Source organism: Diospyros lotus, chromosome 8, assembly GCF_014633365.1.
Source record: "Diospyros lotus cultivar Yz01 chromosome 8, ASM1463336v1, whole genome shotgun sequence".
NCBI classification, from domain to species: domain Eukaryota; kingdom Viridiplantae; phylum Streptophyta; class Magnoliopsida; order Ericales; family Ebenaceae; genus Diospyros; species Diospyros lotus.
The window spans coordinates 7299380-7317898 of NC_068345.1; the positions used below are offsets into that span (position 1 = coordinate 7299380).

Below are 18519 nucleotides of genomic sequence, written 5' to 3' on the forward strand. Positions count from 1 at the left end.
TTTGCCACAGCTTTCCTCACCCTTTCAAGATTTCATAAACAAAAAGTTAATTTGAGGAAGATATTCACTTTAGAAGAGTGGACTAACTCTAGATTTGCAAAGGAAACACGAGGTAAGCAAGCAGCTCAAACAGTGCTCCAGGAATCATTTTGGAAAAATATTCTTTTTGCTCTCAAGGTGTCTGGGCTCTTGTCAAGGTGCTTAGAGTAGTGGATAATGAGGACAAACCTGTTATGCCTTATATTTATGAGGCTATGGATAGGGCAAAAGAAGCCATTGCAAAATCTTTTGATGATGAGAGCAAATACGAGAAAATATTTGAAATCATTGATGAGAGATGGAATGTTCAGTTGCATCGTCATTTACATGCAGCTGGATATTATTTGAATCCAGTATTTTTTTACTCAAATGAAAGTATTAGAGAAGACAACGAGGTTATTGAAGGGTTGTATGCTTGCATAGAGAGGCTGGTTCCCACTACAGAAGTGCAAGACAAACTTTCGAAGGAGTTGAGCTTTTATAAGAATTCTGAAGGGTTATTGGCAAACAAATATGTATTAGAGGAAGGAATCAATTATCACCAGATAACATGGTTTTCTAAATTATCTAATTTAGATTAGATCAAAAATCTATATTTTTTATTGTTAATTTGTATGTGTTTTTCTCAGTTGAATGGTGGTCTCAATTTGGTACTGGAACCCCTAATTTGCAAAAGTTTGCCATGAAGATTTGTAGTCTCACTTGTAGCTCTTCAGGTTGTGAAAGAAATTGGAGTATCTTTGAGCATGTAAGCATTTCAATCTTATTAGTAATATTAAGTATTAACTAGATGATTTCTTACATCTTTTAACTTACTAATTCTAATTTAATTATTATGGCAGCTTCATAACAAAAAGAGAAACTGATTGGAGCAACGTCTTAATGATTTGGTATTTGTGAAGTATAATAGAGCTTTGAGACGTCGCTTGAATTTACGTAAATCAATAGATCCCATTTCCCTGGATGAAATTGATGAAAGCAATGAGTGGTTGCTTGGGACAATTGACCAACTTGATGATTCAGATAATGAACTTGTACATGGGGGCGATGATTTAACATGGGTGATGTTTCTAGAGCTTCCAGTGTTGAAAAAACTCACTATGCAACTAGATCAAATGCTCCAACTCTAAATTTGACAAAGAGTAGAAGAAGGGCTACTACTTCAAATGCTCCAATTGAACCTGATGAAGATGAAGATGAAGAGGAAAAGAAATATGATGTGGAAGAAGAGGAGATTGGAGATGATGTTTCTGATGATGGGAATATGGAAATGTTAGATCTTGATGTTGACAATGAGGATGATTTTTAGATTATCTAATCTTAATTAGGATTTAAGATCTACAAACCTCTTTTGGATTTAATCTAATTTTAGTTAAAGACTTTTCTTACAAATTTTTTTAACTTCTGTGATACTTATATGTTGGTTGCTGAAATATGTTTGGATTTGTTGCGCCGGAATTCACAGGTATGTAACTTGTTTTAATATTTATTTCTCTTAGTAGTTAGCATATGTTGAATTTTTTATTTTTTTTTATAACATGCTTATTAAAATATTATTAGAAGTTATAACTTATTTTATACCTTTTTTCTTTAACTAGGACATATATTTTTATTTTATTTTATTTTTATTAATTTGCGCCTAGTTCCTCCAGGCTCGCGCCTCGCCTTGCGCCTCAGGCTCCAAGACCCTTGTGCGCTTTGCGCTTTTAATAACACTAGTCTAATCAAGGATTTGGCAGATCTAGTGGTGCTAATCAATCAGAGTCTAGAGCTTATATGGCCTCCTTTATTGATTCTAATGGAGCCTACATAAATAACACGAGTTCAATACAAGGGTCTCACTATGGTAGTCCTTCTAACTCTTACACACCTAATAATTTTGCTGTTCAACCCTCTGTTTCAGATCTAGCCTGGTTTGTTGATTCCGGGGCAACTAATCACATCACTTCAAACCTAAACAACTTCTCATTGCATGCTCCTTATACTGGTGGGGACAAAGTTGCCATAGGCAATGGTAAGCAAATGCCTATTACTCATGTTAGTACTAATTATTTACAAGCCAAGACTAAACCAAATTTAGTTCTTCCATTACCTAATGTTCTTCATGTTCCAAGTATGAAGAAAAATTTGATTAATGTGTCACAACTTACTCATGATCATAATGTTGTGGCTGAATTTCATTCGGATGTTTGTTTGATTAAGGAGAAGGCTTCTGGACTGGTGCTAATTCGGGGCCATCTTAAGGATGGACTCTATCAACTGACTCTAGCAACTTATTCTGTTGTTGGCAGCACTTCTACCAAATCCCTAGTGTCTTCATCTGTTCCTTCAGTGTTTTCTTCTTTAGCAACATGTAATAAACAAGATTCATGTAAATGGCAAAACTCAATTTGTCATGAGCTGCCAAGGGATGTGAATGTAGTTCAGAATACTAGAATTTGTCAACAATGGCATGATAGGCTAGGACATCCATCAATGATTGTACTAAGATTTATGTTGAATAAAATGGGTATTTCTTGTTCACTTTCAGATCTGTCCTTTTGTGATTCTTGTAAGATTGGAAAATTAAGCCAGCTTCCTTTTGCTAGCCATGAAATTACTGTTGTTAAACCTTTAGAATTGGTCTATTTCGATTTATGGGGACCTGCCCCTATGATGTCCATTGAAAGATTTAGATACTACATAATTTTTGTGAATACATGCACTAGGTACACTTGGCTTTACCCCTTAAAACTCAAATCTGATGCCTTGACCATCTTTACTATTTTTCCCAAGTTTGTTGAACTTCAATATCAAACTAAGCTCAAAGCATTACAAACTGACAATGGGGGGAAAAGGGAGGGGGGGGGGGGGAATTTAAAGCTTTCTTACCTTATCTTCATGCCAATGGTATTCAGTCTCAATTTACTTGTCCACACACCCATCAACAGAATGGTGTAACAGAGAGGAAACACAAACATACAGCTAAGATGGGTTTAACCTTGTTGTATCATGCTCATATGCCTCTTAAATTTTCGGTGGAAGCCTTTCAAACAGCAGTGCATCATATTAATATGCTTCCTTCATCATCTCTAAGGTCTTGTATACCATTTGAACTGTTGTATCACAAGCAAGCTAACTACTCAATCCTTCAACCTTTTGGTTGTGCTTACTTTCCTTACCTTCGTCCCTATCACAAGCACAAATTTAATTTTCATTATGTCAAGTGTGTTTTTCTTGGTTATAGTCACACCCAAGCTAGATATAAGGGATTGCATCCATCAAGGAAAGTGTATGTATCTAGACATATATAGTTCAATCCTAGTGATTTTCCCTATCCCACTTTGTTTTCTACTTCCTTTTCTTCCCTACCTCAATCATCAGGATTAAATGGGTATTATATTGCCTTTTTGGAACCTATCTCTTCCTCTTCTAATTCTTCAATGTGTCCTCAAGTAGCATAGTTTTCAGCCCCAGCACCGTCTAGTGTTGTCTTCTATGGTACATGTGACAGTTCGACTCCGTCTACTGGTGACTCACAAGAGCTCCAACCTTCTATTATTCAGTCGCCAGAACCTCCAATCTCTCTACCCAATCCTAAACTTGTTCCAGCACCTTCCATTCACCTTATGATCACAAGATCAAAGTTTAAACAACTAGTTACCCCTTCCCCCCATGCCTTAGTGAGTTCCCTTAAACCTAGTTCGATTGGTGAGGCTCTTTTAGACTCACAATGGTGTCGCGACCCAAGGGTTAATTGGAATGGTTATGTTGTATTTCTTTTACTTTAATTGTTGCACCTATATTCCACTATCAATTCTGTCAGAATTAAAAAGGCCACATGTGAGGTTTTAGGAAAAGGACAAAATAGTTTGTTATAACTGCTGGAGGAGGGGGATGATGTGCTGCATCCACACCCACGCCAAGCAACACGTATATGTATTCATCCCATTCCATGGGAAAGGACATGCAAAAAATTGAATACAACATTATCCTATTCTCACTCTCCCGTCTCACTCAATTCTCTTCTCCCTCTATTCATTCTATTCTTCCCTAATCTTCTTCTAATCTCTCCCTCATTCTTTCAAATTCCTCCTTAATTTCCTTCTGTTCTTGGCCGTAGCTGAATCGGACTCTTCCAATTTCCAAACCGATCCTAGGTTAAGCCCTAGGATCATGACAAATTGGTATCAGAGCATCATTCCTCGGCTTTGAATTCATCGATTTTAGTAGTGAATTGAGGCATATACGACTTGGCGAAGAGAGCTGATCATTTCGCAGTGTGAAATTCCAGCGATACAAACGACTGTCGAGGAGCTTCAAAAGAATCAATCGGCCAGCAAGTCTAATATGATTCCTAAGGAACCAAGGACGGATTGTCATCAAGCGAGGTGTTCCTCAGAATTGATTGAGACGACTTTGAAGGACGGTAACAGAGCCAAACGAAGAAGGCGCGGGGCCTGACAATCACATATCGTTTCAACTTGTAGGCGACACGGAGTGAGTGATCAGATCCGGAGATTGTTGATCTATAGTGATTGGCAGTGATTTTCGCAATTGGCTGGGACCAGCATGTGAAGGCGAAACCAATTCCGGTGGCCCAAGCGAGTACACGTTGGTTGTTAGGTGAAGTACATCCAGTAGCAGATTCGAAATGGGTGAGCCTCTCTCAGATTGAATTTCGAAGGTGAAGCGATTCCGGTAAATTACAAGACCGAGCCAGTGGTCACGACCAGTGGACAGTGATTGGGTGGGTCGTGGCCATCGCAAATCGAGATTGACGGCGGATAAATTAAGCTTCCGATCTGATTCAGAAGGTGTCTGCTGGACAGCAATGAGGCTCGGAGTTCAGGAGGAGAACTTCGACAATGATTGAGCTAAGAGAATTCCGATCAGTTTTTGGGATATTATTCCTAACGTGGTTGTCGAACAAAGAAGGTGAAGCAGATTCAAGAAGCATTTCAGAGAAGTGATTGGGTAATAGAAGATGCTTGTTGTTGGATCTTGAGGAGAACAAACCAAAGATCAGCCTAGGATGACGATAGCTAACTTCAAATCTCGGTTGCTATAATGCGCACTTCAAGAAGGCGAACTCAAAAGGGAAGTTAGACAATTGTGAATCCTTGGTGATTGTTGTTTCAAAGCAGCAGAGTTGACTTAGGCGAAACCTACAAGTTGAATTCGGCTGAGATTTTTAGAGATTTAGAGTAACATAGTTGATTAATTTAATTAGGCGAAGGCATAGCAGCTATTTTGGAGTCAATTGATTTTCTGGAGGCTATTTATCCATTGCGTTAGACAGCTTTAATTGGTAACTCAGTTGTAGATCAGAGTGGCGCAGCGGATTCGGCGGATTCCGTGTGAGAAGTGGACTCTTCCAGCTTATCCAGCTCGTTGGTTGTTGGTGCTTGAGGCTGTGAGCAAAGGGAAACAAAGGTTAATTTTGGCTTTGAATTTTGAGCTAACTTGTTTGAAGAAGAGCAGTATGTATATAGCTCCTTGGTCTTCAAAGTATGTTGTTGGTGAAAAGGCAGCCAAGGGGAGCAGTGCATATATGAGACCATTAGAGTCTCAATTGCAGCAGAGACCATTAGAGTCTCAATTGCAGCAGAAGAATGCTACAATTTCAGTGGAAAATTTTGCTCGTGAGAAGTTTGTGAGGGGCAGTAGTGCAAGCACGAGGACATTGGAGTCTCAGTCGCAGCAAAAGGGTGCTACATTTTCAAGGGGACGACCTGATTGTGAGGCCATTGGGAGTAGTGCATACATGGAGCAGATGAGCCCTAAATTACAGCAAAAGAATGTTTCATTTTCAGCTGGAATGGGGCCTCAACAGCAACCAAAGAAGGCTGCATTTTCAGTTGGCAGCAACAGGGACAAAGGAACAAGCAATGGGATTCATGAAGAGTGCAAGGAATTTGACCGTATGTTCCGCGAGAAACTGCAAGAGTTTGCAATGATACTTATTAAGAAGTATCATTACAACTTTCTGATATAATACTTTGATGATTATCACAGAAGTTTTAACAAGGAGGAATTCCTTAGAGTGGAGCAGCCAAGGCAAGAGTTAATACACTTGAATGTGCCAAATGAGGGCTAGCAGGAAAGAAGTGAAGGGTCAAGCCAAATTGCAGATTTCTCTTCCAGCCAAGGCAAGTTTCTTGCGAATTATGACCTTGACAGTAATTCTATCCACCACCAGCAGATTCAAAGTGGTGAGGAATTCTTGAAGCCGGTTATAGCTGGGGAAAAGCTAGAGGAGGCAGCTGAAGAAGTCAAAGGTTTTGTCAAAGGGAACAAAACTCCCACTGCTGTATTAGTTCTTCCTCTAGTTGGCAAATCTAAATGCTTGTCTATTACATTGAATGAAGAACAGATGGCTGGAGAACTAGTTAGTCAAACCCTCTGTATTCAAAACAACACACAACGAAGATGATGAGAAGGGGGAAACATATGTGGTAGCTGGTCGGCTGAGTGAGTTTCGGAATGATCGACATTTGAAGGCTAAAGGGTTGCAGATTTCAGCTACTACCTACGACAAGGAGCGGCTAAATTCATTGAAGGCATTTGATGTGGACACATTGACAGGTTTTGGCATTATATTGGATCTCCAGACTGTGGGTACTAGCAACCTTAATTTGGTAGCTATTGCAAACCCAAGGGAAATAGTATGTTACTCTTTGGAGGAAGATGCAACCTTGTCTGCAATAATTATCATTTTTGTTTCAATTGAGAACCTAAAAATAAAGAAGAAGAGACTTAGAAGGAGGAAGAAGGAAAAAAGCATTGAACTGATAGAGAAAGCTGGAATTGGATGAATAAGAACGGCTCAACATAATAAGTTTCATGGAGACAAGAAACCTTTCAAGGAGAGAGAATTGTCACAACCCAAGGGTTAATTGGAATGGCTATGTTGTATTTCTTTTACTTTAATTGTTGCACCTATATTCCAGCTATCAATTCTGTTAGAATTAGAAAGGCCACATGTGAGACCTTAAGAAACGGACAAAATAGTTTGTTGTAACTGCTAGAGGAGGGGGATGATTTGTTGCATCCACACCCACGCCAAGCAACACCTATATGTATTCATCCCATTCCATGGGAGAGGGCATGCAAAAAATTGAATACAACATTATCCTATTCTCACTCTCTCGTCTTACTCGATTCTTTTCTCCCTCTGTTCATTCTATTCTTCCCTAATCTTCTTCTAATCTCTCCCTCATTCTTTCAAATTCCTTCTTAATTTCCTTTTGTTCTTAGCCGTAGCTGAATCGGATTCTTCCGATTCCCAAACTGATCCTAGGTTAAGCCCTAGGATCATGACAGATGGGTTAAGGCCATGGAAGAAGAGTACACAGTTTTGCAGAAAAATAATATTTGGGAGTTGGTTCCTTTTTCTTAGAATATGAACTTAATTGGCTGTAAATGGGTTTTCCAAGTGAAGTATAATGTTGATGGGTCTATTCTTAAGTACAAGGCTAGATTGGTCGCCAAGGGATTTCTTCAAACTCTGGGAGTGGACTATGCTAAAACTTTTAGCCAGGTAGTTAAGGCTCCAACCATTAGAGTTCTCTTTTCTTTAGCAACCACATTTGGTTGGGAGATCCAACAAGTTGATGTCAACAACGCTTTCCTTAATGGAGATTGTTGATGTTTTGCATTGAGAAATCTGTCTAGAAGATTAAGAGAATAACAAATCCCTTAGGCGAATGAAAGCGGTTGGAAATTCTAAGTTAGGGAGAGGCTAACTTAGGTGTTTTATTATAAGGGTTAGTTTCGTCTTTGTGTAGGCTAAAATTAAAAGACCTTGTAATTACCGCCTTCTATCCTCTATAAATAGAAGGCTTTGGCGAGGCAGTTGGACATAACAAACTATCATTCTTTTGTCTCTGAATGCGAGTGATATTGCTATAAAGAGAGCAAAGGCTTTTGTGTAAAGGAGAGTTCTTTGTAATCTCTGTGAGTGTCAGCGTACTCATGTGATAGAGGATAGGGATCCTGTAACTATTTTCACCAGATTTCTAGTGGATTGCTCTCGGACTTGTGGCAGGATGTAGGGTTGTATTTGCAGCCTAAACCAAGATACATCACGCGCCTCTTGTGTTGGATTGGTTGTATCTTTTCATTCTTTTCTTTTGTTAAATTATGTTCGTGTATTTATAGTTTGTATATTTCTGCATTGGTTGATTTTCGAGTGAGGAGTATTGAGAGAATTGGCAAAATAAAGTATTGATTATCTAAAGAACTCATAATCTTAACAGATTGGTATCAAAGCCAAGAACTCTTTCAAGAACTGCCAAGAACCCTAGAAATCTATAGTTTTAATCCCTGTCATGGCTTCCGCACCCTCTTCCGCTAGATATGACAGAGAGAAATTTGATAGGTCAAATGATTTCGGTCTATGAAAAATTAAGATGAGGGGTTGTTGGGAAATTTGTGATTAGAAGAAGCCTTAGAGGCAAAAAAAAAATTGCCCGAGAATGCCACTGAAGAACAGAAAAAAAATTTCAGTGAGTGTAGGAAAGAAATCAACAAGAGAGCCTATAATACTCTAATTATAAGTTTAGGAGACAAAGTTCTTAGGGAAGTTTTAAGGATGAAAATGGCTGAGGCTTTATGGTCTACATTAGAGAGTCTATACATGACAAAAACCTTGTCAAATAGGCTATATTTAAAGGCAAAGTTTTTTACATTTAAAATGCAAGAAGGGTAGAAACTGCAAAATCAAATAGATGAGTTTAATAAACTATGTCTTGACTTAGAAAACATAGATATTAATTATGATGAGAAAGATAAATCCCTTGTATTATTGCATTCTTTGCCAAGAACATATGAAACCTTTGTTGATATATTAAAACATAGTAGGGAAAAATTATCCCTAGAAGATGTTTTCGGGGCATTGAACTCTAAGGAGTTGCAGCAGAAATTAGAGGATGTCCTAACTGCTAGAAGTAGGACTGAAAAGAAAGAGTTTAAATCTAAGGGGAAGCCTAGGTCCAAGTCTAAGAATGGTAAGAAACAGATTAAATGTTATCACTGCCATGAAGAGGGTCATATTAAGAAATTCTGCCCTAAGAGAAAGAAAGAATTTAAAGAAAAATCAAATTCTGAAATTTCATCTTCCCTATGTGAGTATGATTATGATTAGCGCAAATACATTAGTTGCATCTTGCCTAGAAGATAAGGATTTGTGGGTTTTAGACTCAGGTTGTTCTTTTCACATGACATCCCATAGAGAATGGTTTTTTAAACTATAAAGATATAGATGGTGGAAAGGTGATGTTAGGGGACAACCATGAGTGTATTATAAAAGAGATAGGAGACATAAAATTGAGAATGCATGATGGATTGGTAAAGACTTTTAAATCTGTTAGGTTGTTCCAGATTTAAAAAGGAACTTAATATCCCTAGGAGAATTGGATAAGAGTGGTCATTCCTATAAAAGGCATGGTGGAGTTTTAAGGGTATCTAAGGGAGCCCTTATATGCAAGAAAGCTGCCCTTCACAATGGAATATATGTGCTGCAAACAACCACTTGAAGTGGTGAGGCAGCTATAGGTGAAAATAAAACCTATGATCAAACAAAATTGTGGCTGGCACTATGGGATGGCTCACATAAGTGAGCAAGGCCTTAAAGAACTGTCCAAACAAGGTATCCTAGGTGCTGGAAATTTAACAGATTTGGACCAATGTGAAACATGTATTTTTGGTAAGTCTTCTAAGGTAAAATTCCTTAAGAAAGCAAACCACATATCTAAAGCCCCTCTAGAATATATTCATTCAGATTTGTGGGGCCCTAGTCAATCTTTAACACATGGTAAGTATTTTTTGTCAATCATAGATGACTTCTCTAGGATGGTTTGGGTATATGTAATAAAATCAAAAGATGGAACTTTTGAAGCATCTAAAACCTGGAAAACCTTAATAGAGAATCGAAAAGGTATGAAAATCAAGATTATTAAGACAGATAATGGACTTGAGTTTTGTAACAAAGAATTTGCCCCAACTGTATAAAGAAAATGGCATCCTTAGGCATTTAACAGTCCTGGGAAACCCTAAAAGAAAAGGCCTAGCTGAGAGAATGAATAGAACCCTTTTAGAAAGGGTGAGATGCATGTTAATCCATGCTAGGTTATCCAAATCATTTTGGGGAGAAGCTGTTACAACAGTTGCCTATGTAATTAATAGGTCACCTTCGGTTGCAATAGGGTTTAAAACACCGTATGAAGTATGGAATAGCCATAAGCCAAGCTTAGTGCATCTAAGGGTATTTGGCTGCATTGCTTATACACATGTTAAGCAAGGGAAATTAAAGCCAAAAGGTGTCTATTTATAGGTTTACCCTTTTGGAGGTTCTCGTGGACAAAAGACATTTCCCTAGTGTTGCCTTTAGATAATACAAGATTCTTCTCACTGCTTGCATATTGTTAAAATGTTGTCTAGAGTATAGATTAAATAAGATCAGTTATGGCAGTGTTTTTTTGAGGGCCAATGAGGTATTAAATAGAAGTTGAAACCAAACTGTAATTAGTGATAAGTTGGGGGTGTAAACTGTAAATATTTAAAAGTCTTCATTGGGGTTCTGCCTCCTATAGTAAATAGAGGGCAAGGGGTAGCAAATGGACAGAGAGTTCTCATTTTTTCTATTTGTAACGAGTGCTGATTGTTTCTGAGAGAAAGGCTAGGGTTGTTAGCTTTGTAATCTTGGGGGAAAACAATTGGGGCGCTTGGGAATAGAAGGGAGAGAAGGGCCGCTACTGTACTGATCGATTTCTGGAAATAAAGACTGCTCTCGGGAGGATCTTAGAGGCTGGATGTAGTGCCATTCACATGGCATGAACCAGGATAATCTTGATGTTCTTGTGGATGTGTGGTTTGTGTTTCTTGTTTGGTTTAATTCTGTTTTCTATTTTATTTTCTGTTGATTCTATTAAATCTGTTCCTTAGATCAAATCCGTGAGTGTGTGAGAATAAGTGTGGTAGAATTTCTATCCAATAAATTAGTTCCAGCAACCCTAGATATAACACATATGTTCATTAGTTAAGACTATGCATAAATTGGCTTACCAAACTGACAACAAATGCAATGTCAAGCCTGGTGTGAAATAAGTAGATTAACCGGCCCACCAACCTTTGATACCTCCCTCTATCTACTATTGGACTATCAGATTTTCCCTGCTTCAGATTTGATTCTAATGGAGTACCAGTTGTCCCGCCACCTAACAACCCTATTTCTTCCAATAAGTCTATGGTACATTTTCTTTGGGAAAGAAAGATACCATCCCTAGAGTAGGCAACTTCTATTCCCAAGAAATACTTAAGCTTGCCAAGGTCCTTTATTTCAAAAACTCGAGCCAAATTCTCCTTTAGCTGTTATTGTTCATCAACATCATTTCCAATTGTTAGGTTTTTGCATTGAGAAATCTGTCTAGAAGATCTTAGAACAACAGATCCCTTAGGCAAATGAAAGCGGCTGGAAACTCTAAGTTAGAGAAAAGTTAACTTAGATGTTTCATTATAAGGGTTAGTTTAGTCTTTGTGTAAGCTAAATTAAAAGACCTTGTAATTACTGCCTCCTATTGCCGATAAATAGAAGGTGTTGGCAAGGCAGTCAGACAGAACACAAACTATCATTCTTTTGTCTCTGAATACGAGTGAGATTGTTGTAAAGAGAGGAAAGGCTTTTGCGTAAGAGAGAGTTCTTGGTAATCTCTGTGAGTGTGCAGTGTACTCGTGTGATAGAGGATAGGGATCTTGTAACTGTTTTCACAGGATTTCTAGTGGATTGCTCTTGGACTTGTGGTTGGATGTAGGGTTGTATTTGCAGCCTGAACCAGGATACATCGTGCACCTCTTGTGTTGGTTTGATTGTATCTCTTTCATTTTCTCTTTGTTAAATTATGTTTTTGTATTTTACAGTTTATATTTTCTGTTGTTGATTGATTTCGGGTGAGGAGTGTTGAGTGAATTGGCAAATAAAGTATTGACTGAGTATCTAAAGAGCTCCTAATCTTAACACCAATGACAATAATATCATCTATATGCACAAGTAAAGCTATTAGATTGCCTTGCTTCGAATGCTTAATAAGCAAGGTATGATCTCCCCTACTTTGCCAATACTCCATTTCCTTCATAGCCTTTGAAAACCTATCAAACCAGGCCCTTGGGGATTGCTTTAACCAATAAAGGGCCTTTTTCAATCTGCAAACTTTACCTGATACACCACTAGTGAAACTAGGAGATGGCTCCATAAAGACTTCCTCCTCTAAATCACCATGTAGGAAGGCATTTTTTATATCCAGTTGCATCAATTCTCAACCACAATAGCTAGCTAAAGATATAAGTATTCTAGCAATAATCATTTTTGCCATGGGCGCAAATGTTTCCAAATAATCAATGCCATAAGTTTGTGTATATCCCTTAGCTACCAACCAAGTTTTATACCTTTCTAATGTATCATTTACATTATATTTCACATTAAACACCCATCTGCAACCTACAGGTTGAATTCCCTTTGATCTAGGCACCATTTCCCAAGTCTGATTTTTCTCTAAGGCGCTCATTTCTTCCTACATGGCCTGTACCCAATTCTGATTCTGTAATGCCTCTTCTACTGACTTAGGAATGGTTATGGAATCAAGGAAAGACAAGAAACTCTTGTGTTTAGATGAAAGGCGATGATACGAAATGACAATTCCCCCTTAATTTTCCACTAGCAACCACTTAATTACACTAGCCCAAGTACAAATGTGTGTCCCCTTGTCAACCTTCCATTCCATCCATTTAATGACCATCATTTCATATTTAGAGATATATATCCTACTTTTCTACTTTATGACGAGATTTAATTGTCAATCATTCTTTGTGGATAAATTCCTTGTTTTGCATGCCACACAGTATTTACCTGGAAAACAGCATCTGACTGCAACTCTCCAAAATTTATCAAACTTGATGTCATTAGAATCATTTCAATGTGAGAGATCTAAACCTGATGTTCACTTTTTCAAAGAACCTTTGCTCAATGACAATTTCCGAATTTTTCAAACATAGGGGGCTGCCCACGGTCGACAAACAGTCGGCTATGGCTCAGATATCAAACTCCCCAGCACTTTGATGGTGTCACAATCAACTGTGGCTTTACTGTCAGTATTCTTAGGGTTGCCCTGCTGGCAGTAGACCGAAAGTTGACTATCGGTCCCAATAACCCACTATTTTATAATTTTCAATAATTTTTTAACCCTATAAATCTCCAAATTTCCCACAAATATTCCTCAAATATTTTCATATATAATAAATCCTCAATTACATGTTAAGGAGATACAAGGTATTGCAATTTCTGTCTTCAGAGTATTACAAATTTCTGTTAGAAAAGTCAATTTTGATAGTAAATCTACATATTTTAGGTACTATTCATTATTTTTCCTCAAACTACAACTGTTTTTTGGATAAATAAAAGCAATTTCAGTAATGAGAATATTGGTAAGCCACAGGATAATTTTGAGAACTGAAGAAATCAATAAAATGGAACAGTTTATCCTACAGCATATCAATGTATCTTAGTCTTCAATATTCAGGTTCACTGATGGATTTGTCACAAGCGTTGCTAATATCTCACTCAATGAGAAAATTCATTATTATATGGCGTAAATTATCAGTAGCTAATTATTTATGGATTTATTTAATTTCAACACCTCAACAGCTTGTTCCAATCCAGTGCATGGTGTCATGACAACCCAACAGAACTTGCCATATCTCCACTGTTTGTGTGAGAAGTCATATTTTGAGATATCTATTATCCTCACTGGGAAAATAACTATGGTGTTTTGCTGCAAAACCAAGATGATAGAACTTGAGTTTTATGGCTTCAACAGCGTTGTCAATTATTATGAAAAATTTCAGAGCACTAAATATAGCCAGAGAACTATTTCATCACCCATGATATTTATAGATAATTTGCTTCAACTAAATCAGTCACTATAGTTATTTCTTAACTATTTGGGCCTTGTACGTAAGGCACAATAACTATTAGGCATTGATTAGAAGAGCGATGGGGTAAGGGATGGAATGGTAATGGAACAAAATGGAAAGATAAATAAAAGTAATATAAAGCACCCAAATAGATTACTTCCTCATGAGACAAGAGGATTGGTTATGTTGTAGGAATTGTAAGGTGATACTGGGAGAGTGTTTGACTACTCAACATAGACTTCTAGTACTTGACGTCCAAGTAAGAAATTGGAAGAGAAAAAATCACATAAAACAAAATCCAAGAATCAGGTGATGGAATTTAAAAGGGGAGAAACAACTAATCTTCAAAGAAAAATTAAGGGGTAGAAGGGAATGGAATGGAGAAAGACAGACAAACCAAATATGGAAAGAAATGGCTAATGCTCTGAGAAACACGGCAAAGATAGTCCTTGGAGAGACAAATGGTAGAGCCCCTAACTTTAAGGAGTCTTGATGGTGGAATGAAGAGGTACAATTGAAAATTAAAAATAAGAAAACTTGCTATAAGGCGGTATATCAATGCAACAATGAAGAAAATCAAAAAAATTATAAAGAAGCAAAAAAGGCAGCAAAAAAAGCTGTTAGTGAAGCAAGGTCAAAAGCATATGAGAATTTATATAAACGACTTGATACAAAAGATGGAGAAAGGGATATATATAAATTAGCTAAAGTAAGAGAAAGAAAAACACGGGATTTAAATCAAGTGAAATGCATAAAAGATGACAATCAAAATGTTTTAGTAAATGAGGGAGCGATTAAGGAGAGATGGAAGGAGTATTTCACAAAATTATTCAATGATGGTGGTGACACAAGAGTTAGGTTGGGACATCTTAGTAACTCCGAAGGGAATGTGAGCTACACATTCTATCGACGCATAAATTCAAATGAAATAAGGCAAGCATTAAAAAAGATAAAAAATCATAAGGCAGTGGGACCAGATAATATACCAATAGAAGCATGAAAATGCATGGGAGAAGAGGGCATCTCCTGGCTAACGCAACTATTTAACGTCATCCTTAAATCAAAAAAGATGCCAGATGAGTGGAGGAAGAGTACTTTGGTTCCTATATACAAGAACAAAGGAGATGTTCAAATCTGTGAAAATTATAGAGGAATTAAGTTAATGAGTCATACCATGAAACTCTGGGAGAGAGTAATAGAGCAGAGGCTCAGAAAGGAAACAAAGGTGTCAAAAAATCAGTTTGGTTTCATGCCTGGTAGGTCAACAATGGAAACTATATATTTACTGAGGCGTCTAATGGAAAGGTATCGAGATCATCACAAGGACCTACATATGGTGTTTATAGATCTAGAAAAGACCTATGATAGGGTCTCTAGAGAAGTATTATGGAGGGTTTTAGAGAAGAAAGGAGTCAAAATAGCCTATATACAAGCCCTTAAGGACATGTATCATGGTGTAAAGACAAGGGTCAGAACATGCGGAGGGGATACTGAACCATTTACAACTACAATAGGACTGCATCAAGGTTCTGCACTAAGTCCATACCTATTTGCCCTAGTAATGGATGAACTCACTAAAGATATTCAGACAGATGTGCCATGGTGTATGCTATTTGCAGACGACATAGTGTTGGTGGATGAAACAAAAGAATGAGTGAATACTAAGCTTGAGTTGTGGAGAAACAATTTAGAATCTAAGGGATTTAAATTAAGTAGAAAGAAAACAGAATATATGGAATGCAAATTTAGTAAAAATGCAAGAGTGGATGATGTTATAATAAAATTAGAAGACCAAATCTTACAAAGAAAAGACCATTTTCAATATTTGGGATCAGTGATTCAAAAAGATGGAGAAATCCATGAGAATGTCGCACATAGAATTAAGGCAGGTTGGCTAAAATGGAGAAATGCATCGGGGGTGTTATGTGATGGTAAAATCCCATTAAAATTGAAAGGAAAATTTTATAGGACAGCTATAAGACCAGTCTTGTTGTATGGCTCAGAATGTTGGGCAGTCAAATACCAGTATGAGCAAAAGACGAGTGTAGCGGAGATGGGGATGTTAAGATGGATGTGCGGACATACAAGAAAGGATAAAATTAGAAATGAAATTATTCGTAATAAGGTAGGAGTAGTGCCAATCGAGGAGAAGATGAGAGAGACTAGACTAAGATGGTTTGGTCATGTGAGAAGGAGACTAAGAGACGCTCCTGTGAGGAGAGTTGATGAAATTGAATAATTAGTCACAAAAAGAGGTAGAGGTAGACCCAAAAAAATTTTTGGAGAGACATTAAAATTTGATATGAAATATATGGATGTAAATGAGGATATGACAAAAGACAGAAATACATGGAAGTCTAGAATTCATGTAGCCGACCCCACATAGTGGGATAAAGGCTGGATATGTTGTTGTTGTTGTTATAAAGGTTGTTAACTCCCCTTGCTTGGGAAGAATGGCACATAGAGGAATGTAATATATCTTTACTTTGTTTTGATAGAGAATGGAAGGGGACAAAACAATAAAATGATAAAACAAAGTGACAACTATAACCTTCACTTTAAGAAAATAATAAGGGAAAATAGTACACACACCCCAAACTGGGGTGAAAGGAAAATTGGGGTATGGGAGGGAAGAGAGGGTATCATGGTACCCTCCCTTCCCCTCCCATTCATCATAAAACACTCTCCCCAAAAAAGGAAAAGAGCCTCCTATCCCCTCCTTCTCTGTACCCTCCATCCAAACAAGGGGTAGGGATGTTCAGAATTCCAGCCAGTATTGATAGAAAAACAAATTGAGACACATTCCAGTGTAGCAGTCATACAAATTGACACACATTCCAGTGTAGCAGTCATACAAATGTTGTTTAGTAACACCAGAAAATGCTGGAATCAATAACTACCGTGGGGCAGGTTGAGCTTACATAACCCTGTCTAGTGTGAACGAAAATATTACATGAAGCTGTTGTTTCTAGCTGTTTAATATTGTATTTGATGTGTTGTTCTTTAATTATGTTATATTTGTTGCTGTATGGTGTAGTAAACAGACTTAGACTTGCGCTTATGATTAGCGCCTCTGTTATGTCGGTGGTTTAGGCTCTTGCTGAGTATAAATAATCAGCATAGCCTTATTTGATGTTGTCTTTGGATCATTCTTACATTTGAGTAATATTCAGAGCTTTTCTTCCTCTTCGTTTGTGTCCAAGCCTCTGCCCTAGCTTATCATTTACAGGACAAGAGCAAACCGGATATATGCAAGTCACGGCCCCACCAAAGCTCCAAATTTTTTGGACTTCTACACGCATTCCAAATGTATCAAAATTCTTTGAATTTTCACAAGACCTCCCTCGACCCCATAATGCAACCCTCTCCCCAATCCATCGCCAAGAAAAGTATCCCAACATCTTTCCAGACGTTGCCCAAATTTGTTACCTTCAGCGCAGTCCTCCTGACCATTATTGACCACTTTCCATTTTACTCCCAAGTTTTTCTCCACTTAATGCAAAAAAAATAAAAAGGAACCTCGTTTTCCATGGTCACAAATGTTGCCTCAATTTCTGAATTTATCCCGCCGACGAAATCAAACCTAATACCAACAATCATTATCCAAAATAGAGCACCACCGCCACATTGGTTTAATTGGAAAATCAAGATTCATCGCGAAATGGTTCAAGAAAGAATCAATTGGAAAAATGAAACTGAAACTCAAGCACCAAACGGGAAAGCACAGATACGTGTAAAGCAGTGGAGAAAGAAAGAGAGAGTGTGGAGTAAAAAACCGGAGTTAAGGAAACCCAAAAAGGCGCGAACGATGCGACGGCTGAGAGGAGAATTGGTCTTCATGGTCTCCCTTGTCGGATGATGAGGCGATGGAAGGCGCGCATGAGAACAAGGGTACGCCCCACCGCTTCAATCGGCAATACTTCAGCGTTCCGCAAGAACCAGAATCATTTGGATCTCTCTCTCTCTCTCCCTCTCTCTGGATCTGCCCAAACGGAGTCTCTCAGCCGGGTCCTCGGAGTTACCCGCGATGTTGCTTGTTCTGTGCTATTTTGCCTACTTTTTGGTTTTTGTTTCTATATTTTGAAATTGAAATAATAATTAAAATTCGAAAACTAGAGCTTTGTTTGGGTTTTTTTCTTTTTTTCCATCAAATCAAATATTTTGAAATACCATGAGATGATTATTCTTCAACTCCACAATAGTTGTTTTAATTATAAAATTTATAAAAATATAAAGGAGATATATTTGAAGGAAAATAAAATAATTCATCCAAATTACAAGCAAATTAACCATGTTATGATAGCGTTTTTGAGACGATATCAGAATATTTATATGCATAACTTGTCTTCGAACGAGACTTTCAATAAGGACAAATAATCTCACATTTAATATAAATCAATAAGATAATTATCACTTATAAATAAATAACAACTTTACAATATTAAAAACACCTTTTGGGAGACAAAACATGTATGACAAGTATATACATTTCTTAGTCTTTATCACAGGGACAATACTTGGCATACAATATAA

The 18519-nt window shown here is 37.5% G+C and overlaps 1 protein-coding gene across 2 annotated transcripts in view; it reads right to left on the reverse strand.

The window, feature by feature from the left end:
* LOC127808810 (uncharacterized) overlaps positions 1-18021 on the reverse strand; it is an 84392-nt gene extending 66371 nt beyond the window's left edge. Inside the window, exon 1 of one of the 2 annotated variants that reach the window (XM_052347448.1) lies at positions 17763-18021. In XM_052347448.1, the coding sequence (XP_052203408.1) occupies positions 17763-17826 (64 nt within the window). In that variant the 5' untranslated portion in view covers positions 17827-18021. The remainder of the gene's footprint in view (positions 1-17762) is intronic. The other variant, XM_052347447.1, reaches the window with a different exon arrangement.
* Positions 18022-18519: the final 498 nt, after the last annotated feature.